The sequence below is a fragment of the Heteronotia binoei genome, chromosome 9, assembly GCF_032191835.1.
Source record: "Heteronotia binoei isolate CCM8104 ecotype False Entrance Well chromosome 9, APGP_CSIRO_Hbin_v1, whole genome shotgun sequence".
Lineage (NCBI taxonomy): Eukaryota > Metazoa > Chordata > Lepidosauria > Squamata > Gekkonidae > Heteronotia > Heteronotia binoei.
This window is the reverse complement of record NC_083231.1, coordinates 109,772,533-109,798,016: the sequence shown is the minus strand read 5'-3', so window position 1 is coordinate 109,798,016 and position 25,484 is coordinate 109,772,533. Positions and strand designations below refer to the sequence as shown.

Genomic DNA, 25,484 nt, shown 5'->3' with positions numbered 1-25,484 from the left:
ATAAAATCAATCCAGTGAAAAGCTCCTGTAGGGTGGGTTGACTCATGAACCAAAATTTGCCCCGCCTCTGCTTTAAATCATTTTGGCTTCCTTGAGTCACTTATGCAGAAAGGCATAATATCAATATTTTTAAAAATTAAATTATGTGTTACATGCTAGACAATGTTTGTGAATGGGAAAAAATGTCAAAAAGCTTTATAAATTTTACTACAGGCAGGGCTGGGGTATTATTAACTGTAAGAATCTCTGCATAAGCATAGCTTTATAAACCACTGTTGAGGTAAAAATGTGTAGTTCTTAACCTGGTGGGGGGCTTTTTTTGTAGCAGGAACTCCTTTGCATATTAGGCCACATATCCCTGATGTAGCCAATCCTGCAAAAGCTTACCGGGCTCTTAGTACAGGGCTGGAGGATTGGCTACATCAGGGGTGTGTGGCCTAATATGCAAAGGAGTTCCTGCTACAAAAAAAAGCCCTGTAGTCTTATTAGAAAAAAGATGGAGAATAAAACAGCCAATATTGTAATGCCCCTGTATAGATCTATAGTGCGGCTTCATTGTATACAGCTCTGGTCACCGTATCTCAAAAAGGACATTGTAGAGCTGGAAAAAGTACAGAGGACAACCAAGATGATGAGGGAGTTGGAGCACCTTTCCTGTAAGGAAAAGCTGAAAAGTTTCCTATTTTTCAGTTTAGAAAAGGGACCTCTAAGGGTGGAAAGAGTTGACAAAGATAAATTTCTCTCTGTCTCCCAAAATACTAGAACTGGAGGGTATTCAATGAAGCTAGCGGGCAGTAGGTTCAGACAGATAAAAGGAAATACAACTTTACGCAGAGAGTTATTTAAATGTGGAATCAACTACCAGCAGATGTAGTGATGGCCACAATACTGAATTAAAAGGGGATTAGTGTTAAAGATAAGGTTCTAGTTCAGAAACTGGGTAGAAAGAAGTGTCACAAGCCTAAGCAACAGCAGAGATCAGTCAGACCACCAGGTTGTTAATCAATCATATTTTTCCCACCAAAGAAAAGTGATAACAAAGTCCCGTTCTTATTTCTATAAAAGTATTGTGTACACTCAAATCAGGGTCCTTGAGCCTGATGCTCTTGGACCTGTGCATGTAAAAATATTTTTTTTTCCCTGTTAAGGAGTCTCTGAGTTTTGTGTGTGGTTGTTTACAGGGGTCATTTTATAGAAAAAGAGGTACTGGATCTCATTAGCACAACTCATTTGCCACACACCCCTGATATCACCGTGTACTAAATTGTATCAGCTCAGCATCTACCTTAAAATGCTTCTTAAATCATAATTGTCAGAAGAAAACCTTACTCCCATCATACTTTTAAAACTTACTTTCTCCTGGGTGGCCACAGTGACAAGATGAAGATTTCCATCTGTCTGCTTTAAATGTTTTGGTTATATCCCCATTTTTTTTGTGGGGAAAAATATTAAAAAGTTTGTCAAATCAGCCAAATTCTTACAGGGGGTTTGAGCAATAGAGCCCAGAAGCAAGTATTTGTGGCGGAGGGGGTAAGAAAGAAAGAGCAGGATAAAATTTAGAGGTTCTGGAGCTCTGCTCCTGTGAGCTCCTGCCCAAAATGAAGCCTGGTTGTTTCCAGATTCAACCTTTAGGGTGATCTGGTGTGTCCAAAAAATTTCCAAGACAGTTAGATTCATGGAGTAGATGTCTCTCAGCGGCTCTAGCTACGGTGCCTGAGGGGAATCTTCATATTCAGAGGCACTAAATCTTTGAATCCAGAGCAAGGAGGCAACACTGGGGAAGGTCTCAGCCTCTGTGCCCTGTTGTTGGCCCTCCTGGGGAACTGGTTGGCCACTGTGTGAGGATGCTGGACTAGATGAACCACTGGTCTGACCGACCCAGCAGGGCCCTTTTTACGTTTGTACAGTTAATCCTGGTTAAATCTCACTGAAATCCAGCAGAACTGCATAGTTGCCAACCTCCAGGTGGGCCTGGAGATCACCTACAATTAAAACTGATTTCCATACTACAGAGGTCAGTTTCCCTGGGAGAAAATGGCTACCTTGCAGGGTGACCTCTATAGCTTTATATCCTGCTGAGTTCTCTCTCTTCTCCCCAAATACGTTTGCCAAGTCCAATTCAAGAAATATCTGGGGACTTTGGGGGTGGAGCCAGGAGACATTAGGGGTGGAGCCAAGATCAAGGCTGTGACAAGCATAATTGAACTCCAAAGGGAGTTCTGGCCGTCACATTTAAAGGGACAGCACACCTTTTCAATGCCTTCCTTCCATAGGACATAATGAAGGATAGGGGCACCTTCTTTTGGGGCTCATAGAATTGGACCCCCTGTTCCAATCTTTTTGAAACTTGGGGGGTATTTTGGGGAGAGTCACTAGATACTATACTGAAAATTTGGTGCCTCTACCCCCCAAAACAGCCCCCCCAGAGCCCCAGATACCCGTGGATCAATTCTCCATTATTTTCTATGGGAATAAATCTCCATAGGGAATAATAGAGTTCCCAGCAGACATTTCCCTCTCCTCCCCCCGCTTTCTGACAACCCTGAAGCGGGGGGAGGGCCTTCAAACCGGGGGATCCCCTGCCCCCACCTGGGGATTGGCAACCCTATCACCAAACCCTACGCTGTCTAGATTCCCTGTCCCAGATCTCCACAGATTTTCCAATCTGGAATTGGTAATCCTTATATCCTTATAGAAAACCAGAGTTTTCTCATAAATCTTAGTAGCTTCTGATCTGAGGCCTCAAATGTGCCTTTGAGGAGTTTCTAGAAAGCATTTTTGTGGGAATCACTGAGAAGAAAGCTCCCATAAACCCACTGATACATAACACATAATATTTGTAATAAACAGCACTGAATTTAAACCATTTTAAAGTAATTGCTGACAGAATATATAACATATTAAGTTGTTAATGTCCCCCCCCCCTCCCCGAAGACAGAAGTTCCACAACATTATAACATGGCCTCTGAAATTCCTATAAATATGGCTGCCTTCGTGGCACCACATAGCTCTTTGGTTCATGTGCCAAAATGGGCCACCCCTGTTCCAGTCCCCCCTACGCTTTAGCTGCCGCAAGACTGACAACTCAGACAGGGCAGTGGGAAAGGGCTTGGAAAGCTTTAAGCTATCTTCTTAACATTTTTTCAAGGGATTAATTTCACCTGTTTTTCCTGTTCTCCTGGCGAGCTGTCTTTCCCCCTTTCATAAACTCAACTGGGAAACTATTTCAAGTTTCAAGCCCAAGAGAATAAGGGTATTTTCTTTTTTTTTAAAAAGAGCTGAGCTTGACTTGCTTCTCCCTGCCACTTTTGACAAGTCAGAAAATTGTGAAGTTAGCAGAAAAGAGAAGTGGGGGGAAGAGAGAGAGGGAGAAGACGCCTCTCATTCTTTGGACGCAATGAACTGAGGAAAAAACGTCCATTGTAATGGTAAACTGCTCGCAGAAGGGGAGAAAAGGGCTGATAATCAATCAAAAATGAAGTGCTGGTGCCGCATTTGTGGAGTTTGCTACCTATAGTAGTTGGACCTTTTACTTTTTTCTCCCTTCCTCCTCTCTGTTTTTGTCCTATGTAATGTGAAATAGCCATAGGTTGGAAACGTTCACAGCCAAAATATAATGGCGATGATGATGATGGAGTGAGGAACAAGTCGTCTCGCTTTTGTGAGGCTTTGCGCAGGGAAAGATTCAGCCACTGAAACTACACATTTTTTAAAAAAAATTCTGAATATTGAGATGATGTGCCGAAATGTTGCTTCGAAGAGCGGTGAATGCGGCGTCCTGGACTTCAGGTCAGAAGGAAAACATGCTCTCTTGGCAGTCCTAGCAGCTTCTGGTATTGCAAGCGACAGGACAATTTATGGCGGACAGGCCCTTTCAGTGACTGTTTTGGCTGCAGAGAGTGCTTGAGGAAATCATGAGGATCTTGGACAATCTTAGCAGAGGGACCGTCACTTCTGCGGGCGCCAACGTAGTCCATAAAGGAAGGTACATTTATGTGAAGGCTTTTCTCCAAGGAGGAGCTCCGTGGGGATTTACTCTGAAAGGCGGACTGGAGCACGGGGAACGATTAATCATCTCCAAGGTAACCTTGCATCTTTGCACTAAAGATGTGTTCGGCAGCAATTTGGGGCTAAATTTGCTATTGACGCCAACTTGCAGTCACACATACACTAAATAATGCACTTTCAATCCACTTTCAATGCACTTTTTCAACTGGATTTTACTGTGTGAACTGGCCAAATCCAATTGGAAAATGCATTGAAAGTGGATTGAAAGTGGGTTATGTAGTGTGTGTGATCGCAGCCCAGGTGTAAAGAGAAGATTTTCTTCCAGGAACGGGCTAGGGACCTCTTAACTCCTGATTCACTGAAAAGGTAATTTTATGAGGCATTATGAGGCAAAACCACAGTGGGCATGCAATTCTAGGAACTTTTCATGAGGTAAGCAGAGTTCCCTCTAAGCTGAGTTAGTGTGAGCTAGCTCGCAGATTTTTGGCCTCCAGCTCACACATTTTTGTCTTAGCTCAGGAAAAATAGCCCAGAGCAAACTAATTTATGCAGTAACTCACAACTTTAAAGCCAATAGCTCACAACTTTAATGTCAGTAGCTCACAAAGTAGAACTTTTGCTTGCAAGACTCCATGGCTTAGAGGGAACACTGGATGTAAGCCCTTTTGAAACTATTGAGACCTGTATGAGACCATGTTTCAAAGGGGTTTACGCAAGAGAACATCCATCTCAGCCACCTGTATCCCTTAAGCCTTCATTTCTCTGTGTTTTTTTTAAAAAAAGGGACAATCTTGCACAATTTAAGTGAGCTAACTGGCAACCAAGATAAGGCAACATACTTGGATTTGAAATTATTAGGGCCAACGGTCACGTATCACTGGACTTCTCTGACTGGAACTGCAGACATTATTTGAGCTTTAAGAGCTATTGCAGAAGTGGGGGGATATATATGGATTAGGGCCGTAGCATTCCAGAAGGGGGTGTGGAATGTCCCCCCAGACCATAGCCTCTGTTGAAAAACACCCACCACCACCACTTTAAACCCCAGCAAGCAAAAAGACACAATATAGTACCCATCTTTATCCCTACAGGGGCTAACCATACGGAGGGGACTGCTGTGGATCAGAAAGGGAGAGTTAACTCCCCAGATGAAGCCATATCAACTCTTCTCCTTCTCCCGGTACTTGATTTTAGGTACAAATCTAGCGATACCAGTCTCTAGGTGGGAGCTAGGGATCTCCCGGAATAACAGCTCATTTCCTGTCTACATAAATAAGTTCTCCTTGAAAAAAGGGATGCTTTGGAGCAGGGGTCCTCAAACTTTTTAAATAGGGGGCCAGTTCACTGTCCCTCAGACTGTTGGAGGGCCGGACTGCCGTTACTGTACAAGGCCGCGGGCCGTCAGTTCTCCGTCTTCTGCATCCCTCTCCCTTCCCCACACCACACACCCCGGCCTGGGAACTCACCTCACCTCGGTATCACCTCGCACTCTGTCTCCGCCGCCTCAGCCCAGTGCCGGAAGTGTGCGTTGCTAACGCGAGTTTAGGTCGAACGTCACTTCCGGTCTGATTTTGCCATAACCCGGCGGGCCGCATAAACGTCCTCAGCGGGCCGCATCTGGCCCGCGGGCCGTAGTTTGAGGACCCCTGCTTTGGAGGGTAGATGCTATGGCATTATACCCCACTGAGGTACATTGTATGGTAGACTCGATGGCATTGTACCCCACTGTCCTCCCTAGGCTCCATCCCCAAATCTCCAGAAGTTTCCCAACCTGTATCTAGCAACCCTACCCACGTCCATCCCTCACCCTCACTGGCGGCCACGGGGAACTTTGCAACCCTAACCAAACCACACACCTGTCGTTCCAGTCATGGAACTCTAGCTTCATGCTCAGATTTTGGCCCTATATCAGAGCAGAGAAATGAAACCGTTTTAAACCCATCATTTTGGTTTCAGGATACATGCATCAAGGTTGCAAAATATTCCTAAGCTAAGGCTGATGCAGAATACAGAAGCGTTTATAGCCCTGTTCACACGCGATAGTACATCCTAAATTTACATCTCCATTGGTTTGTAAGAAACAGCAAATGCGCTTTCACTTAACAATTGAAACCGGAGACCGCTGCCTGGATTAAATGTGTGGTTTGTATCACATGCTCAGCTGTATGTGCATTGAACGTAACATGAGAATGACTCAACATATGTATAGTAGAAAAATCAAGTGGAAACACTGCCAGCCCTGTTCACAAGTTACCTTGAATGCATGTACAATGTATGTACCGCACACACTTGGTGTAACCTGTGAGCAAGGTTTTGAGCACCTCTATTTAAGAAGGACATAGACAAGCTGGAACGTGTCCAGAGGAGGGCAATGAAGACAGTAAAGGGTCTGGAGACTAAGTCCTGTGAAGAAAGGTTGGGGGATTGGCTACATCATGGGGGTGTGGCCTAATATGCAAAGGAGCTCCTGCTAGAATTCCTCCTCTGACTTTAAGTAAGAGACGGCTAAGGTTTTTTTCCAATCCACTAATTTTGCAGTGTTGTAAAGAAAGAGGATGTAAGAGACTGAACTCCCCATGATATCATCCACACTCCTGACATGTTTGACATTAAACAAACTGGTCGTTATAGAGACCATGTGCTGCTGTCTCCTTCGTTTTCAACAATAAGAGTAATCTGTCTCTTAAAAAAAAAATAAGCTGTGCATATTGCAGTCAAGTTTTAACTAAATATATAAACTGTCTCCACCATTTTATTTTCTCACCGTTGCAAAATCCTGCTGTGAATTTTAGTCTTTAAAACTTCATTCCATGATTTAATGCAGGGGTGGCCAAACTTGCTTAACGTAAGAGTCACACGGAATAAGCATCAAATTTTTGAGAGCCACAAGACATGGAAGCCTTCCTTCCTGCCTGCCTGCCTGCCTGGTCTCAAACATCTGACATTCATGTCTTGTGGCTCTCAAATATATAACATTTATTCTATGTGGCTAGGGTTGCCAAGTCCAATTCAAGAAATATCTGGGGGCTTTGGGGGTGGAGCCAGGAGACTTTGGGGGTGGAGCCAGGAGCAAGGGTGTGACAAGCATAATTGAACTCCAAAGGGAGTTCTGGCCATCACATTTAAAGGGACTGCACACCTTTTTAAATGCCTTCCTTCCATAGGAAATAATGGATAGGGGCACCTTCTTTTGGGGCTCATAGAATTGGACCCCTGGTCCAATCTTTCTGAAGCTTGGAGGATATTTTGGGGAGAGGCACTGGATGCTATACTGAAAATTTGGTGCCTCTACCTCAGAAAACAGCCCCTCCCCCAGCCCCAGATACCCGTGGATCAATTCTCCATTATTTCCTATGGGAATAAATCTCCATAATAGAATTCCCAGCAGACATTTCCCTCCCCCCCCCCTTTCTGATGACCCTGAAGCGGGGGGAGGGCCTCCAAACCGGGGGATCCCCTGCCCCCACCTGGGGATTGGCAACCCTATTGGCTCTTATATCAAGCCAGTTTGGCCACCCTCCGTATAGTCAAACAGCAGCCTGAATACCTCAGACAAACCCAAACTTATCAGAGCCTAGAAGCTTAAGCAGCATCAGCTAGGGTTGTCAATCTCCAGGTGAGGGCAGGGGGTCCCCCAATTTGGAGGCCCTCCGCCTGCTTCAGGGTCATCAGAAAGCAGCGGGGGGGGGGGGGGGGGAATGTCTGCTGGGCACTCTATTTTTCCCTATGGAGACCAATTCCCATAGGGTATAATGGAGAATTGATCTGCAGATATCTGGGGCTCTGGAGTGGCTTTTTGAGGTATAGGCACCAAATTTGCAGCATAGCATCCATTGTCTCTCCTCAAAATACCCTCCAAGTTTCAAAAGGATTGGGCCAGGAGGTCCAATTCTATGAGCCCCAAAAGAAGGTGCCCGTATCCATTATTTCCAAAGGAAGGAAGTGGTGTGCGGTCCCTTTAAATGTGATGGCCAGAACCCCCTTTGGAGTTCAATCATGCTTGTCACAACCTTGCTCCACCTCCAAAGTCCCCTGGCTCTACTCCCAATGTCTCCTGGCTCCACCCCCAAAGTCCCCAGATATTTCTTGAATTGGACTTGGCAACCCTAGGATCAGCTATGGTTAGTAGCATAGTTGAATGCGAGACCACCAAGGAAGACCAGGGTTGCTATGCAGAGGCAGGCAGGCATTGGCAAACTGCTCATCTCTTACCTTGAAACACCATGAACATATGAACATATGAAGCTGCCTTATACTGAATCAGACCTTTGGTCCATCAAAGTCAGTATTGTCTTCTCAGACTGGCAGCGGCTCTCCAGGGTCTCAAGCTGAGTTTTTTTCACACCTATTTGCCTGGACCCTTTTTTGGAGATGCCAGGGATTGAACCTGGGATCTTCTGCTTCCCAAGCAGATGCTCTACCACTGAGCCACCATCCCTCCCCTGATTGCCATCAGTCACTGGTGACTTGACAGTGCATAATTAATTTATTAACAATCAGAGGTCCTGTAGGCAGGGCTTTTTTTGAGCAGGAACACACAGGAATGCAGTTCCGGCTGGCTTGGTGTCAGGGAGCGTAGCCTAATATGCAAACGAGTTCCTGCTGGGCTTTTTCTACAATAAAGCCCTGTGCGAAATAATGGTGATGTCAGGGGATGTGGCTTAATATGCAAATGAGTTCCTGCTGGGCTTTTCCTCCAAGAATAGCCCTGCCTGTAGGCATTCTCCTTGTGGACTTCTCCTTTCCAAGAGTTGTGCAACCTTGGTTATAATCTGCCTCTCCACTGTTGCGTTACCACTTTTTTGCCATGGCTAGGTATGTTCCATTATACTTTCAGGGACCAATTTTGCATTCACCCTACACCGCTCTGGCGTGCCTCTTTTCAGCATGGCATCCTTCCGATTTCCCACTATCTGGCCATTTTTGCATGGCAAAGAGAAACCACTAAAAACCAGTTTCTTTTTACTGCACAAAAAGGCTGATCTTTGCTGAAGCCCCAGGGCAGATAGTGGGAAATCGGAATGATGCCGCACTGAAAAGAGGAACGTCAGAGCGGTGTAGGGTGAGTGCGAAATCGGTCTTGGTATTTTGTGATTCTGCAAGCGCACAGTGTAAGCGCTGAAGTTTCGCAGCCAGACTGAGTCTTTAATTCCCTCTCTATCCATCTTGAGTGTTGCGGGAATTTTTAATTTAAAGCCACATCCATAATGTAGTTCAGGGTACTGCTCAGTAGGATCCATTTCTCTGCTGTTTCAATAGTTCCAACTCGGGCCATTTGGAAAAGCTTAGCATACCATAGAGCTTCTGAAATGCCCTTTTTAATCTGAGATTCAACAGCCACATAATTAACAAGAGAGCAGATTCTTGTCCTAGGAACAGAGGCCTCAATTGCATTCTTGCCTGTGCAGCAGTGACCCGGGAACTTTGCCCCCTGCTGTTATGCTGCTCATTCATCTCTTTAAATCCATAAGCACCAAGCCATTCTGTACCTGATTGGTGTTGCTCCGGGAAAGCATGAAAAAGAAAAAAATCTCAAGGTTTTTCTCCCAGCAGGATTTGGGTGGTGGAAAGTACCATCAAGTCACGGCTGACCTATAGCAACTCTGTAGGGTTTTCAATACAAGAGACATTCAGAAGTGCCTTGCCATTGCCTGCCTCTGCGTAGCAACCCGGGGCTTCCTTGGTGGTCTCCCATTCAGGGGTGGAATTCTAGCAGGAGCTCCTTTGCATATTAGGCCACACACCCCTGATGTAGCCAATCCTCCAAGAGCTTACAAGAGCTTTTTGTAAGAGCTTTTTGTAAGCTGTAGGCCCTGTTCAGACGCACAGTATAACCAGATGTCGCTGCTGTTTCCTTCTGGATTTAAAATGGCTGATCAGACAGCAACATCTGCCTCCCGGTATTAACTCGTGGTAGCCCCCCCTCCCCCCAATCCTTCTCAGAAACGGATTATTTTACATGTTCGGTTGGATCCAGGCAGCTTTTCCATTGATGAAGAACAGAGGGAATTCCCTTGAAAGGTTATCCCAACGATTTATATGGACCTAAGCCATGTGAGCAGAGTCAGTTTGGTGTAGTGGTTAAGTGCACGGACTCTTATCTGGGAGAACTGGGTTTGATTCCCCACTCCTCCACATACACCTGCTGATGTGACCTTGGGCCAGCCACAAGTTCTCTCAGGGCTGTTCTGCTCAAGAGCAGTTTTTGTCAGAGCTCTCTCAGCCCCACCTGCCTCACAGGGTGTCTTTTGTAGGGAGGGGAAAGGAAAGGAGATTGTAAGCCGCTTTGAGATTCTTTTGGCTAGCAAAGGGTGGAGTATAAATCCTGTCTCCTCCTCCCTCTCCTCCTCCTCCTCCTCCTCTTCTTCTTCTTTGTGTAACTTTACTTAGGAGAGCACTGACAGTCAATGACTTTATTATTATTATTATTTATTAAACTTGATGAATCGCCCCATCCCAGCTAGTGCCAGGCTCTGGGCAATGTACAACATTAAAATAGAATGCATATATTAATATCAATAAAATCAGTTACATTAAAAATAAATTACAAACCTCCGATGGCGTCTCGTTTAAAGTGCTATTGTTCAGTCATTACATCAGGGGTGGGGAGAAGAACGTGCCAGTATGGCAACCGTCGCTGTCCTTAAGCATTACTTGCCTGTCCACTAGACCAGGTGTGAAAAGATGTGGCCAGGAGTCATGTCTGAGGCCCTTCTGGCACTTCTTTTTCCTGGAAACAGCCAGCATTCAAATCAGAGCCTTTAAAGCAGAGTGCTGGAGACCCAGATGTGGTCCCCTCTCCCATTCTGCTGCTTTCAGTAGTACTTAGCACTTTAGGCTGTTTAGCCGTTTTGCAGGAGCATCCAGTGTCCCAATGGTGCTGATGAATTGTTGACCATCTTATCTTGAAAACCCAGTAAAAAGCTCCTATGGTCCAGGTGTGTCCTCCCTCTAGGATGTCATTTGCCTGCCTCTACACTAAAGCAATCCCTGACATGGAAGGCCCAGGCTAGCTGATCTCAGAAATTCAGCAAGTTGGCCCTGGTTTAGGGAGGCCAGCCTCCAGGTGAGACTTAGGATCCCCCAGAACTACAGCTCATCTCCAGACTGCAGAGAGCAGCTCCCCTGGAGACAGTGGATGCTCTGGGGTGGACTGTACCCCTCTGAGATCCCTGTCCTCTCCAGCTGCACCCTCAAATCTCTAGGAGTTCCCCAACTGGATTTGGCAACCTTACTCCCCATCCCTACCAGTAGCCAGGAAGGACCTGGTAACCCTAGCCCTGGTTGTCCACACAAATCCCATGATGGAAGATCACCAAGGAAGTCCTGGGTCGCTAAACAGAGGAAGGCAATGGCAAACCACCTCTGAGTATCTCTTACCTTAAAAACCCTATGGCAGGGGTGCCATAAAAACCCATTTGTTATAAAAATTGGACTGGACATAAACGAGACCTTGTCACTCTGGGCCATGCATGTCATAAAATGTAATGCCAGGTAGGGGAGATATAAACTTTATAAAGGACACAGACAAACACACACACTCAGTCTAATCCATTTCACTGGCTTATTGAGCCTCAGCCAACAGAAGGAAGACAAACTTGGCTCGGTAGCTCTGCTGTGCAATTGAGAGAGCCTACCAATGCTAGCTCTCCTCCCCCCACTTCCTCCCCAATAGAGGAGCTTTGCTCTGTAGCTCCTGTGCGATTGAGCAAGTCTGGCAAAGCAAGTTGTGATGCAGAAGGAAGCAAGAGAGGGAGAAGGAAACAGATGGCAGTGAGTTGCTTGCAGGCCTGATATGAGCCCTCCGGGGGGGGGGGGTGATTTGGCCCACGGGCCACATGTTTGACACCCCTGACCTACAGAGTTAGTTCACTTTGAGTCAGCTGCAACTTGATGGCATTTTCAACCACCACCACTAACTCACTAAACCAGTACAATCTTATTAGTTGGCTTTTTGTGGTATAGGCACCAAATTTGCAGCATAGCATCTGGTGCCTCTCCTCAAAACACCAAATTTCAAAAAGATTTGACCAGGAGGTCCAGTTCTATGAGCTTCAAAAGAAGGTGCCCCTATCCTTCATTATTTCCAATGAAGGGAAGGCATTTAAAAGGTGTGTGGTCCCTTTAAATGTGATGGCCTGAACTCCCTTTGGAGTTCATATGATGAAGAAATTGAAATGGTTCAAGAGTTTGAACATGAACATATGAAGCTGCCTTTTACTGAATCAGACCCTTGGTCCATCAAAGTCAGTATTGTCTACTCAGACTGGCAGCGGCTCTCCAGTGTGTCAAGCTGAGGTTTTTCACACCTACTTGCCTGGACCCTTTTTTGGAGATACCAGGGATTGAACCTGGGACCTTCTGCTTCCCAAGCAGATGCTCTACCACTGAGCCACCATTCCTCCCTTAAATTATGCTTGTCACAACCTTGCTCCTGGCTCCACCCCCAAAGTCTCCTGGCTCCTCCCACAAAGTCCGCAGATATTTCTTGAATTGGATCTGGCAACCCTGAGTCCAATATAGGTCACCTTAAAGGCCTGATCCAACTTACAATATCTCGTCTGAAATCTTAATGTATTCTGGATGAGTTTCTAAAGTCAGAGTTTCTTGTACTGATGTTCTCTGTGCCGATAAGTTTTAAAAGATTGTCCCACCTCTTTTGGCTCCCCACTCAGATGAGCTCATAGTGCAGAGAAGTGAGACTAAATCATCCCATCCACTGTAGTCAAACAAAACCTCAAAAGACATCTTGGACTTCCAAAGCCCGCTGATAGATTCAGCCAAGTGTCTTCCTTTCAAGGCATTCCAAACATGGAGATATTTTGATCAAAGGAAGCAGAGTTATCAGCATTTCTCCCGTTAGGTCATTTTCTTCTGCTCTGAAGAGGATAATTTCTTACACTAGAGATATTTTCCCACAATTCAAAAAACATTTTATTATTTAATGAAATAGACTTGCTGTGTTTTTTTTAACCAAAGAGATGACTCAGACACACATAGCTGTATAATATGGTTCACTTAAAGCATTCGCAGGCCAGGTCCAGGTTTTTTTTTGGGGGGGGGGGGGGGCTGTGGGCAGATAATGACCCTTGGTCATGCCTCCTTCCTTACCTAGGAATAGGGGTCATTTCATAGAAAAAGAGATGTTGAAGCTTATTCGCCTAATTCATTTGCATATGCCTCACACCCCTGACATTACTGGGAGGTGTACTAAATTATATCAGCTCAGCACCTACCTTAAAATGCTTCTTGAATTATAAGGCTCATAATAAAACCTTACTCCCATCTAATGTTTCCTCTAAGCTGAGTTAGTGTGAGCTAGCTCATCGTTTTTTAGCATCCAGCTCACACATTTTTTGTCTTCGCTCAGGAAAAATGGCTCCAGAGCAAACTAATTTATGCAGCGGCTCACAACTTTAAAGCCATTAGCTCACCAAATAGAATTTTTGCTCACAAAGCTCTACAGCTTAGAGGGAGTATCGCTCCCATCGTACTTTTTAGATTAGTTTCGCCTCTGTGGCTGCAGTGGCATGATGAAGATTTCCATCTGTCTGCTTTATATGTTTTGGTTATTTTCCCTTTTTTTTGTGGGGAGAAATATTAGAAAGTTTGTCAGAACTAAGAATTCAGCAAAAATTTCACAGGGAGTTTGAACAATGGAGCCCAGAAGCAAGGGTTTTTTGGGGGCGCGGTAACGAAAGAGAAGAAAGAAAGATCCCCGGTGGAAGCTGGGTTTTCAGGGAGCTGGCTTGAGGTTGACTCAGCCTTCCATCCTTCCGAGGTTGGTAAAATGAGTACCCAACTTGCTGGGCGGAAAGTGTAGATGACTGGGGAAGGCAATGGCAAACCACCCCGTAAAAAGTCCGCTGTGGAAACGTTGTGGAAGCAACATCACCCCAGAGTCGGAAACGACAGGGGACCTTTCCTTTCCAAAGAAAGAGCACAATGAAATTTAGAGGTTCTGGAGCTCTTCTCCTGTGAGCTCCTGTCCAAAATGAGGCTTGCCTAAGAGAGGCCATGGCTCATTGGTAGAGCATCTGCTGTGCACACATAGACAATTTCTCACTAAGTTTGTTCTGGTCTCGGAGCCCTCCCCCTCCCCCAGAGCTTCTGTCTGATTTTGTACACGCTGCCACGGGGCTGCAACTTGCCCTGCCTCTTTTCCGCAGCAAGCAAGATCCTCTGAAAACCGTTTTTTGTTTGCTGCGGGGAAAAAGGTGAGGCAAGTCGCAGCCGCACTGCAACTTGTGCAAAATCGGAAGAAGAAGAAGAATTGCAGATTTATACCCCGCCCTTCTCTCTGAATCAGAGACTCAGAGCAGCTCACAATCTCCTTTATCATCTCCCCCCACAACAGACACCCTGTGAGGTGGGTGAAGCTAAGAGAGCTCCCACAGAAGCTGCCCTTTCAAGGCCAGCTCTGCCAGAGCTATGGCTAACCCAAGGCCATTCCAGCAGCTGCAAGTGGAGGAGTGGGGAATCAAACCTGCTTCTCCCAGATAAGAGTCCGCACACTTAACCACTACACCAAACTGGCTCTCTGGTCAGAAGCGCTGGGAGGGGAAAGGCCTCCGAGTCTGGAACAAGCCTAGTGAGAAATCGGTCAGAAGGTCCAATCCATGGCATCTCCAATTAAAAGAACCAGGCAATAGGTGGTGTGAAAGGCCTCTATCTGAGATAGCATTGCCAAGTCAAATTCAAGAAATATCTGGGGACTTTGAGGGTGAAGCCAGGAGACTTTGTGGGTGGAGCCAGGAGACTTTAGGGGTGGAGCTAGAAGCAAGGTTGTGACAGACATCATTGAACTCCAAAGGGAGTTCTGGCCATCACATTTAAAGGGACCGCACACCTTTTAAATGTCTTCCCTTTGCTGGAAATAATGAAGGATAGGGGCACCTTCTTTTGGGGCTCATAGAATTGGACCCCCTGGTCCAACTCAGCGGGTGTTTTGAGGAGTAGCACCAGATGCTATGCTGAAAATCTGGTGTCTCTACCTCAAAAAAACAGTCTCCCCAGAGCCCCAGATAACTGCAGATGAATTCTCCATTATACCCTATGGGAATCAGTCTCAGGGCCCAGCAGACATTTCCCTCTCCCCCCCCCCTTTCTGATGACCCTGAAGCGGGGGGAGGGCCTCCAAACTGAGGGATCCCCTGCCCCTACCTGGGGATTGGCAACCCTAATCTGAGACCCTGAAGAGCTGCTGCTGGTCTGCATAGATTATACTGACCTTAATGGACCGATGCAGTATAAGGCAGCTTCGTGGATATGGCCCCCACTTGCGTGCGTGCTCTCCTCCCTTTTGATCATGAGCCCTCCCATTGCCTGCACTCCTTTTCTCCAGTGGCGCGTGGATGTGCATGGCTGGAAAGACTGCTGCTATATGTGTGTAGCTGGGGACATAGTTAGCGGAGCATGCAGGCAGCCGAGAGGGCATATGGGTGGGGGAGTCGCAGTAGCGGTCCCTGCCAGAAGCCCTGGGATCCAGTTGATGACCCATTCCAGGTATGCTGAGACCAGCCCTGAGTAAGGCACCCTAGAAATGCATTGGTGTGAATGGAGCCCACTTTTTAGTAAAGCACTAAATCATTTGAGGGTAGTCTAAATCAGGGGTGTCAAACATGCGGCTCGGGGGCCGAATCAGGCCCCCAGAGGGCTCCTATCAAGTTTATCAGCAACTCACTGTCATCTGCTTCCTTCTCCCTCTCTTGCTTCCTTCTGCATCACAGCTTGCTTTTTCAGGCTTGCTCAATCACACAGGAGCTGCAGAGCAAAGCTCCTCCCTTGGAAAGGAAGTGGGGAAAGGAGAGCTGGCTTTGACAGGCTCTCTCAAATGCACAGCAGAGCTACTGAGCCAAGCCTCTCTTCCTTCTGTTGGCTGAGGCTCAGCAAGCCAATGAGTGTGTATGTTTGTTTGTGTCTTCTTCTTCTAAAGTTTATATCTCCCTGACCTGGCATTACATTTTATGACACACGTGGCCCGGTCCAACAAGGCCAAGATCCAGCCCTCATTGCACCGGCGATGTTGTGCAGCAACCGCTCTAGGCTATTCTGGGAAAACTCTATGTTTTTCCTGGACACTCTAGCCATTTGGAAGCGGAAACCTCCATAGAGTTTCCCCTCCCAAATGGCTAGAGCGTCCGGGAAGACCATAGAGTTTCCCCAGAATCGCCTAGAGTGGTCACCACGCAACGTCGCTGGCACGGTGATGTCACTTCCGGGTGACGTCATTGTGCTGGCGGCGTCAGGGGAGGTTCCCCCCGCTGGCCCAATGTGGGCCGGCGGGTTGGGAACCTCCTGGGCGGGGGAATCCCCGCCCGTACCGGGGGCTTGGCAGCCCTACCTTGAAGAAAGGGTGGGGGAGGATCCCGGAGGGGTTGCCAGGTCCCCTCCCAGCCGACAGCAGGGGATGGTGAGCTAACAGCAGTGCTTCCTGGTTGGGAGGAGGTAAAAAGGAGGGAATTCCCAAGCGCTGGGAAAATTTCTGGATAAAAAAAAACAGAGGAGAGGCCTCTGGATAGTTAAGAAGTATGTTGGAAGCAGTCTTAGTTACATCTTTGAATTGGGCTTTGTTGTCGGAAATTCTGTAGTCCAAATTAGTTCAGTTTGAGAAAAGACTGTTTTAGTACATTCTGCTAATATGGGATTTCATTCTTGGTAAGGCTTGAATGCTCAGGCAGCCAGATCTTTTGTACTAAAGTCCTCTTTGATTAATGACTGAAAGGTCTCAGAGCTAGGGAAAGGGGTTGAAGCCTGCTTTCACGGCTGCCAGTCTCTCCAATGACCATCATGGGAATATGTTGAATCATGTCCAGTATTGCTTCTTCTCTTTTTGTTCCAGGGACCGGCCCCAGGCTGGCTGGCCCACCTCAGCCTCAGAGCTAGCGACCGCACACACCCCCCCCCCGCGGCGCCTCCTCCTCCTCCCCTCGTTTCCTCCTCCCTCCTCTGCCCCGCCCCCTGCAGCCTTGCTGCCTGCCCCCGCGAAGCCTCATCGCCCCGTTTTTACCACTTTAAGGCGGTAGAAAGTGAAGCGCCTTCCAGACCAACCTTCCCCCCTGCCGATCAGCAGATCCAATCGGCTGGGAAAACCATGGCAGCATGGCTGTTTCAGCTGTTGCTTTCCGCTGCTGCCGTGGTTTCCCCCGCTGATTGGATCAGCTGATCAGCAGGGGGCAGGGGAGGTTGGCCTGGAAAGCTCTTCATGGCACCTTCCCTGACCTTAAAGTGGTATGAACAGGGGACGACGAGGCTGCGCGGGGTGGGGACTGGGCGGCTGCGCGGCCCACTTGGGAACAGGCCACAGACCAGTACCGGTCCGCGGCCCAGGGGTTGGGGACCTGTGCTCTAGATGCTTCTCAATTTTCATGTTATCAATGAAGAAAAATTCATTTTCCTGGTCTCATGTGACCGGGAAAGAAGTGCTGGCATTGATGACCTTACAAATTACTGACTTCCCAAATGGCTTATCATTAACAGTCTTGCTCAGGTCTTTCAAACTGTTATGTATGTGGACTCAAATGAAGACTTTGGGTGTTCCTGCCTGGCTCATTGGAGCCATACAGACTGAGCTTGGGGACTTGGGAACAATAGGCTGCAGGATCCAAATCTCTGCCACCCTGGGCCAATCACAAGCCCCTGCCGGTTTGAATGACCCAATAACGTTCTTGCGCGGGAGCCCAGGGATGTATATAAGTTTGGCCCCGTTGGCCTAGTACTCAGTCTTGTAGTGCAGCCACCCACTATGCTGTACCTAATAAAGAGCTTGCTATCACTTATCCTTCGACTCATCAATGCATAGAACCTTGACTATACAAAACAAACGGAGGGCTGTGGGTTCCTTGATTGGGTCAGCCCATCTCATATTGGCTCTTTCTGCTGCCTTCAACTTCTCCTAATGTGATTGTCTTTTCCAGTGAGTCTCACTATCTAGGAAGGAAGGAAGGAAGGAAGGAAGGAAGGAAGGAAGGAAGGAAGGAAGGAAGGAAGGAAGGAAGGAAGGAAAATAGATGGGGGGAAGGGAGGAGGGAGGGAGATGTGGAAAGAAAGCAACTTTAACCTCAAATGCATTCTCCAAGCCACCAGCTGGCTTCTCTCGGAGAGGTGATTTAAAGAGAGAAATAATTAATAGTAACAGAGTGAAAACCATAGTTAACAAAGCATACCCTGAACATAGTAGCCCTTAAATCAGTCTGAAATGTAACATAAAGTTAAATGAACGAAGTCTCAGTTCTGTGGCACCTTTAAGACCAACGAAGTTTAATTCTTTTCGTGTGCAGGCACACTTCAGATAACATTAAAACAGGCTTGGTCGAACTATACATTTAGGAAGGGGAGTGTTAATGGTGTCATTTAAAGGTGTCACTGGACTCAAGCTTTGTTCTAACCCTTCAGACGAACACGGCTACCCACATGAATCTATAAAGCTAAATGGGTTGGCATATATTGCTCAGTCTCTGTATTGCATCTCACTGGGTTCCTGTTGCTTGAGCTTGAGACAGGCACTCCTTGCAAACCAGGATCCTGAAGCATGGAAGAACTGGCCAATCAGGATGCTAGGCATGTAACAACTTGTAACAGAGATATGCAAATGAAGGATTCTGGAGTGAGCCAATAGGAGTAATTGTTGCCTGCTAAGGGGGCGTGGTTAACCATGGCCAGACTATATATAGTTGCAGCTTTGCCTGTGTTCCTCTGTGACTCTTTCTTCTTGAAATAAAGTGTTCTTGGTTGATTCAGAGCTGGCTGAAGTCACTTTATTTCACATAGAAGTAAGAAAGGTGTTTAAGACTGTTGCTCCTGCAGCGTGGTTTAAAATTCAGTATATCCAAGAGGGCTGCAGAGTGTACATTTCAAAACATGAGCTGAGAAGTGAGCTCCAAAATCCCATTAAGAAATAACAGGATTTATGTACATTCCTCCCATCTCCGAGCCGTTCCCCCTGGAAACATGCCGCCTTGGCTGGTGCCATTGCCTAGCAAGTGCCGCGTCATCTCATTCCTTTACTCCTTCCTCGGTGATGAGAATTGGCCCCAGGTCCGCTTCCAACTTCAAACAGGGAAGGTGACGTGTGGGGGGAAAGTCCTTTTCCACCTGGACAGGCTGCAGTCATGCATTCTGTTAAAATGCCACATTTTGACGGATAAAAATAGCACCCTTGTTTTAGGCACAGCCTACAGACAAGCCTTTTCTTCTTGAGCAAGTGTGAGTTTTTGTTATGTTCTGGACTGAAGCATTGCTGCCGCAACGTTACCCAGCTTCAGCGTGGATTTCCACTCCACCACGCTTCGGGGAGACTTCCTTAGGAGCTTTCTTTCTCAAGAACCTGATGTGTCGAGCTATTTATTCAATACTTTCTTTTAAAAGTCAAGCCATTTAGTTTCATATTTTCGGGGAAAGAATCTGGACAAGGGACAGCCAATCAGCACTCTGCACGGCCAGATGTGTGTGTCTGTGGGAGGAGGGGTAGGTGGCTTCATCGTTCTCACCACAGCCACCCAACCAGCTGGCTTCTCCTAGAAATGGGCAGAAATAGTTAACTCCTAACTTGGCTCACTTTAAAATTTCTGAACATCTGCCTGAAAAGGCATGACTGCTGGGACCGTTGCAGACACGCTGCTCAAGGTATGTACAGATGTGCCTGGCTTCATGTTAAACCAAACAGATCCTCCTCCACCATGCTCAGCAAGAGCAGAGAATAATTTTTTGTCTAGAAATCCCCTGGGTATAGGGCTGTCAACTCCAGGATGAGAAGTAGGCTTGCCAGGTCCAATTCAAGAAATATCTGGGAACTTTGGGGGTGGGGCCAGGAGACTTTGGGGGTGGATCCAGGAGCAAGGTTGTGACAAGCATAATTGAACTCCACAGGGAGATCTGGCCATCGCAGTTAAAGGGACTGCATGCCTTTTAAATGCCTTTCCTCCATTTGGAAATAATGAAGGAAATAATGACCTTCTTTGGGGGCTCATAGAATTGGACCCCAGTCCAATCTTTTTGAAACTTGGAGGGACTTTGGAGAAGAGGCATCAGATGCTATGCTGAAAATTTGGTGCCTCTACCTCAATAAACAACCCCACCCCCCGAGCCCCAGATACCTGCGGATCAATTCTCCATTATACCCTATGGGAATCAGTCTCCATAGGGAATAATGGAGTGCCCTGCAGACATTTTGCTCCCCACCCCCTAGCTGACAACCCTAGCTGATCCTGCTTAAGCTTCTAAGCTCTGATAAGTTTGGGTTTGTCTGAGTCTGAGGTATTCAGGCTGCTCTGTTTGACTATACCGAGGGTGGCCAAACTGGCTTGATATAAGAGCCAATAGGTTGCCAGTCCCCAGGTGGGGGCAGGGGATCCCCTGGTTTGGAGGCCCTCCCGCCGCTGAAGCTGGGGGAGGGTCTTCAAACAGGGGGATCCCCTGCTAGGGCTGCCAATTCTCAGGTATCCCCCGGTTTGGAGGCCCTCCCCCGCTTCAGGGTCATCAGAAAGCCGGGTGGGAGGGAGAAAATGTCTGCTGGGCACTCCATTATTCCATATGGAGAATGATTCCCATAGGGTATAATGGAGAATAGATCCGTGGTTATTTGTTGAGGTAGAGGCACCACATTTTCAGCATAGCATCTGGTGACTCTCCTCCAAATAACTCCCAAGTTTCAAAAAGATTGGACTGGGGGGGGGGGTCCAATTCTATGAGCCCCCAAAGAAGGTGCCCCTATTCTTCATTATTACAAATGGAAGGAAGGCATTTAAAATGAGTGTAGTCCCTTTAAATGTGATGTCCCTTTAAATTGTGCTTGCCACACCCTTACTCCCGGCTCCACCCCCAGATATTTCTTGAATCGGACTTGGCAACCCTATCCCCAGCCTCCATCTGGGGATTGGCAACCCTAATAGGAAGCTTCCTGTTAGGGTTATCAGGTCTGTGTTGGAAAATACCCGGAGACTTTGGGAGTGGATCTGGGAGATGCTGAGGTCTGTGGAGTGGAGAGGCCTCAGCATGGTACACTGCCACAGAGTCCACCCTTCAGAGCAGCCATGTTCTCCAGGGGAGGTGATCTCTGTCAGCCGGAGATCAGTTGTAAAAGTGGGAGGTCTCCAGGCCCCACCTGGAGACTGGCAACCCTAGCTCCCAGAATGGAGCCTGGGGAGGACAGGGTTTGGGGGCGGCAGGGGACCTCAGCAGTGCACAGTTCCACCTTCCAAAGCAGCCATGTTCTCCAGGGGAACAGATCTCAGTAGTTTGGAGAACTCCAGGCTCCACCAGGAAGATGGCAAGCCTACTTGGATGCCGTTAACCACTTTTGCATTATATACAACATATCTATTCCACAAAGTGATAATAGATTTATGCCACTAACTGCTGCGGCTTCCTCTAAAGAATCTTCGGCAATTGCTCAGGTCCTATTCCACTAAGTAGGTAGAACATAAAGATAGACTCAGGTGGGCAGCTGTGTTGGTCTGAAGCAGTAGAACAAAGTCTGAGTCCAGCAGCACCTTTAAGACCAACAGAGTTTAATTCTGGGAATAAGCTTTCTTTGTGTTATATATTTATATAATTGAAGTTTTGAAAGGGGGGAAGGTTGAAGGAATGCAGAAGTGGGAAGGGAAAAGGGGTGAAAGTAAAATAGAGTCAACATCATTTTTCCCTGCATCATTAGATTATATAATAGTACTCTTAGTCTTAACAAGTTTATAGCCTATAGGTTATGGCGCAGAGCAGTAAAGGTGCAATACCGCAGTCCTAAGCTCTGCTTATGACCTGAGTTCGATCCCGGCAGAAACTGGGTTCAGGTAGCTGGCTCAAGGTTGACTCAGCCTTCCATCCTTCTGAGGCTGGTAAAATGAGTACCCAGCTTGCTGGGGGGGGGGGGGAGTGTAGATGACTGGGGAAGGCAATGGCAAACCACCCTGTAAAAAGTCTGCCGTGAAAACATCGTAATGCGACGTCATCCCAGAGCGAAAACGACTGGTGCTTGCACAGGGGACTACCTTTACCTTTTTTTCAATGCAAAATAATTAGCTACTATAAATTCAACCATATCAAAAGAGGAATACATTGGAAAGAGCAACAGGTAATATAGAAAATCAAATTCATGCATTAAGCCATTAGTAAAAAAGGTTTCCAAAGATTTTCTCCATCTTTCAAGAGCCTGCCTTTAAGTCGAAGTGCGAGTATATCCATTTCTGCAGTCTCTAATATTTTGTCAATCAAATTCTTGTTTCTTTGGAGCTTCATGGTGTTTCCAGTGTTGGGTATAAGTTTACTTAAGAACTGTACATGAAATCAAAAGCCGATACCGCCAGTGAAACTTTGTTGGTCTTAAAGGTGGACTCAAATTCTGTTTAGGTGGAACATAATAGCACATCAACAGGAACATAATAAACAGGTAAAGACTCATCCATAAACCTTTACTTAAGGAATTGTACATATTTGTAAGAATTAAGAGCCACTTTATCTTCAGCCCAAATCTGCCACTTGGTCTTGCGGTAAACATTTATTGATGTGATTTATTCATAGTCCATTTTGCTCACCCAGACTCAAGATGGATTGCAGGATACTGAGGATGATCAGGGGCCTGGAGACCAAGCCCTAGGGGGAAAGGCTGAGGGACTTGGGAATGTTCAGTCTGGGGAAGAGGAGGTGGAGTGGGGACATGATGGCTCTTTTTGAGTATCTGAAGGGCTGTCACTTCAAGGAGGGCAGGGAGCTGTCCCCGTTGGCAGCAGAGGAGAGGCCTCCCAATAATGGGTTTAAATGAAGGGTGGGACGGCACCATCCGGATATTAGGAAAACTTTTCAACAGTCAGAGTTGTTCCACAGTGGAATCAGCTAATGAGGGAGGTGGTGAGCTTCCCTTCACTGGCAGTCTTTAAGCCGCAGCTGGGCAAACACTTGTCAGAGGTGCTCTAGGCTGATCCTTCACTGAGCAGGGCTGGAGTAGAAAGCCTGTCTGCCTCTTCCAACTCTGTGATTCCATGATTCTAAAAGCAGGTAAGACGTGATCATTACATTCCAGGTATGAAGGGGAGGGCAAGTGTTCCTAAATAGGAGCCAGATATATATTTTTTAAAGCTAGTCAAGATTCTTCCTCAACATGTATAAAGAATGTCTTAAAGAAATGGGTTGATTTTCTTAATTTATAAAGATTCTGCCAGGGAGGACAAACTTTGGTTTTGATTTAATAGTTAGGTTTGATTTAATAGTGAGCCCTCTCCAGCCCCACTCACCTCACAGGGTGTCTGTTCTGGGGGAGGAAGGTAAAGGAGATTGTGAGCCGCTCTGAGACTCTTCAGAGTGGAGGGCGGGATATAAATCCAATATCTTCATCTACCTCACAGGGTGCCTGTTGTGGGGGAGGAAGGGAAAGGAGATTGTGAGCCGCTCTGAGACTCTTCGGAGTGGAGGGTGGGATATAAATCCAATATCTTCATCTACCTCACAGGGTGTCTGTTGTGGGGGAGGAAGGTAAAGGAGATTGTGAGCCGCTCTGAGATTCTTCGGAGTGGAGGGCGGGATATAAATCCAATATCATCTTCTTCTTGTTTACATATATTTCACATTAATATGACTTACATTTGTTCCTGCTGAAATTTCCCCCCTCCCTCATTTCTCCCTTTTTTTTTTTTTTTTTTTGGTAGTCTGCTATTCATTCCTTGCCCCACATTAATAATTGAACAACATGTCCTCTTTATTATAAAACTGATTACAATTTAAAATCAAAAGTTATCTAGAGATCCTTTTGAGAGTTGACAGTCACTGATGATCTTACAGCCTTCTATTAACTGTGAAGTCTCTAGATTTTCTGACTCATTCTAAGGAACCCTAATAGCCCAGATTAGGGGAGGCCAAACTGTGGCTTGGTAGCCACATGTGGTTCTTTCACACATATTGTGTGGTTCTTGAAGCCTGCTGCCGCATGAGCCGGCTTGAAGAAGGCATTTGTCTCTTTAAATCCAAGAGAAGCTAGCTGGTGGTTTGGAGAATGTATTTAAAGTTAAAGTTGCTTTTTTTCCACATCTCCCTCCACTCCATCTATTTTCCTCCCTCTCTTCTTTACGACTCTCAAACATCTGGAGTTCATGTCTTGCAACTCTCAAACATTTATTCTATGTGGCTCTTCCATTAAGCAAGTTTGGCCACCCGTAGCCTAGCTTATCTTTCCTACTCAAGCCCAGGGCTTTTTTTGAGCAGGAATGCACAGAAACGCAGTTCCAGCTGGCTTAGTGTCAGGGGGTGTGGTCTAATATGCAAATGAGTCCCTGCTGGGCTTTTTCTACAAAAAAAGTCCTGTGTGAAACAATGGTGATGTCAGGGGTGCGGCCTAATACGCAAATGAGCTCCTGCTGACCTTTTCTACAAAAAAAGCCCTGCTTGAGCCCCCACAAAAATGAGAGCTGTCAACCTGCCAGCTTTATTAATTGGACTTATGTGAAAGAATTTCTGAGCAGTGGTTCCATCAAAATGGGTGACTAGAAGAAGGGAGAACCTCTTGAAATATGCAGTTAACCTGGGATGCATGTCTCACCATTTTGCACACGAGTCATGAGGATTCATGGAGCTGGAAATTGAACAATGATTTCTCCCGAGCCGAGGCATCCACTTGGGAAGAAGCTGTCAAATTGAGTTGCGGCTTAGTGACTATAATGCGTATGTGTATGAATGTTTAAGCGTGTATTGGTTGTGTATGTAGATTTCAGCATGCTATTATTCAGCAATCACACAGTGTTTTGATTTCAGTGTTTGTTCAACCTGTGCACAGTGGTTTCGTGTTTAGTGTGTAGTCTCCAGGTGGGGCCTGGAGAACTCCCACTATTACAACTGATCTACAGACAATAGAGATCATTTCTCCTGGAGAAAATGGCTGCTTTGGAGGGTGAACTCTAGAGCAGGAGTGTCAAACGTGCAGTTCGGGGGCCAAATCAGGCCCCCGAAGGGCTCCTATCAGGCCCTTGAGCAACTGGCTGTCATCTGCTTCCTTCTCCCTCTCTCGCTTCCTTCTGCATCACAGCTTGCTTTGCAAGGCTTGCTCAACCACACAGGAGGCACAGAGCAAAACCTCTATTTCCTCCATTGGCTGAGGCTCCTCCCTGGGGAGGAAGGGTGGAGGAATAGCTTGCTTTGCCAGGCTCTCTCATTTGCACAGCAGAGCTACTGAGCCAAGCCTCTCTTCCTTCTATTGGCTGAGAATCCCCCCCAGTCCCCTGGGGAAGGCAGGAAAGAGCCAGAGCTTCCTTTGCCCAGTTCCCTGGATCCCATGGGAGAAATGCAAAGAAAGCATCTTTAAGACCAGTGAGTGCTAACGTTTTAAGTTTTTTAAAAAATATATATTGTTGTTTGCCTGTGTTCTTTATAAAATTTAGATCTCTGCCTCATCTTAAATAGGTACACACATGGCCTGGCCCGACATGGCTCAGCCCAACCCGACATGGCCCGGCCCAACAGGGTCTCATTTATGTCAGATCTGGCCCTCACAACAAATG

At 46.7% G+C, this 25,484-nt stretch overlaps 1 protein-coding gene across 1 annotated transcript in view; it reads left to right on the top strand.

Annotated features, from left to right (window-relative positions):
• Positions 1-3,256: 3,256 nt before the first annotated feature.
• The window catches only part of SHROOM3 (shroom family member 3), a 340,442-nt gene continuing 318,214 nt past the window's right edge, over positions 3,257-25,484 (top strand). The window contains exon 1 of the mRNA XM_060247163.1: positions 3,257-4,082. Within this exon, the coding sequence (XP_060103146.1) occupies positions 3,915-4,082 (168 nt within the window). The 5' untranslated portion in view covers positions 3,257-3,914. The remainder of the gene's footprint in view (positions 4,083-25,484) is intronic.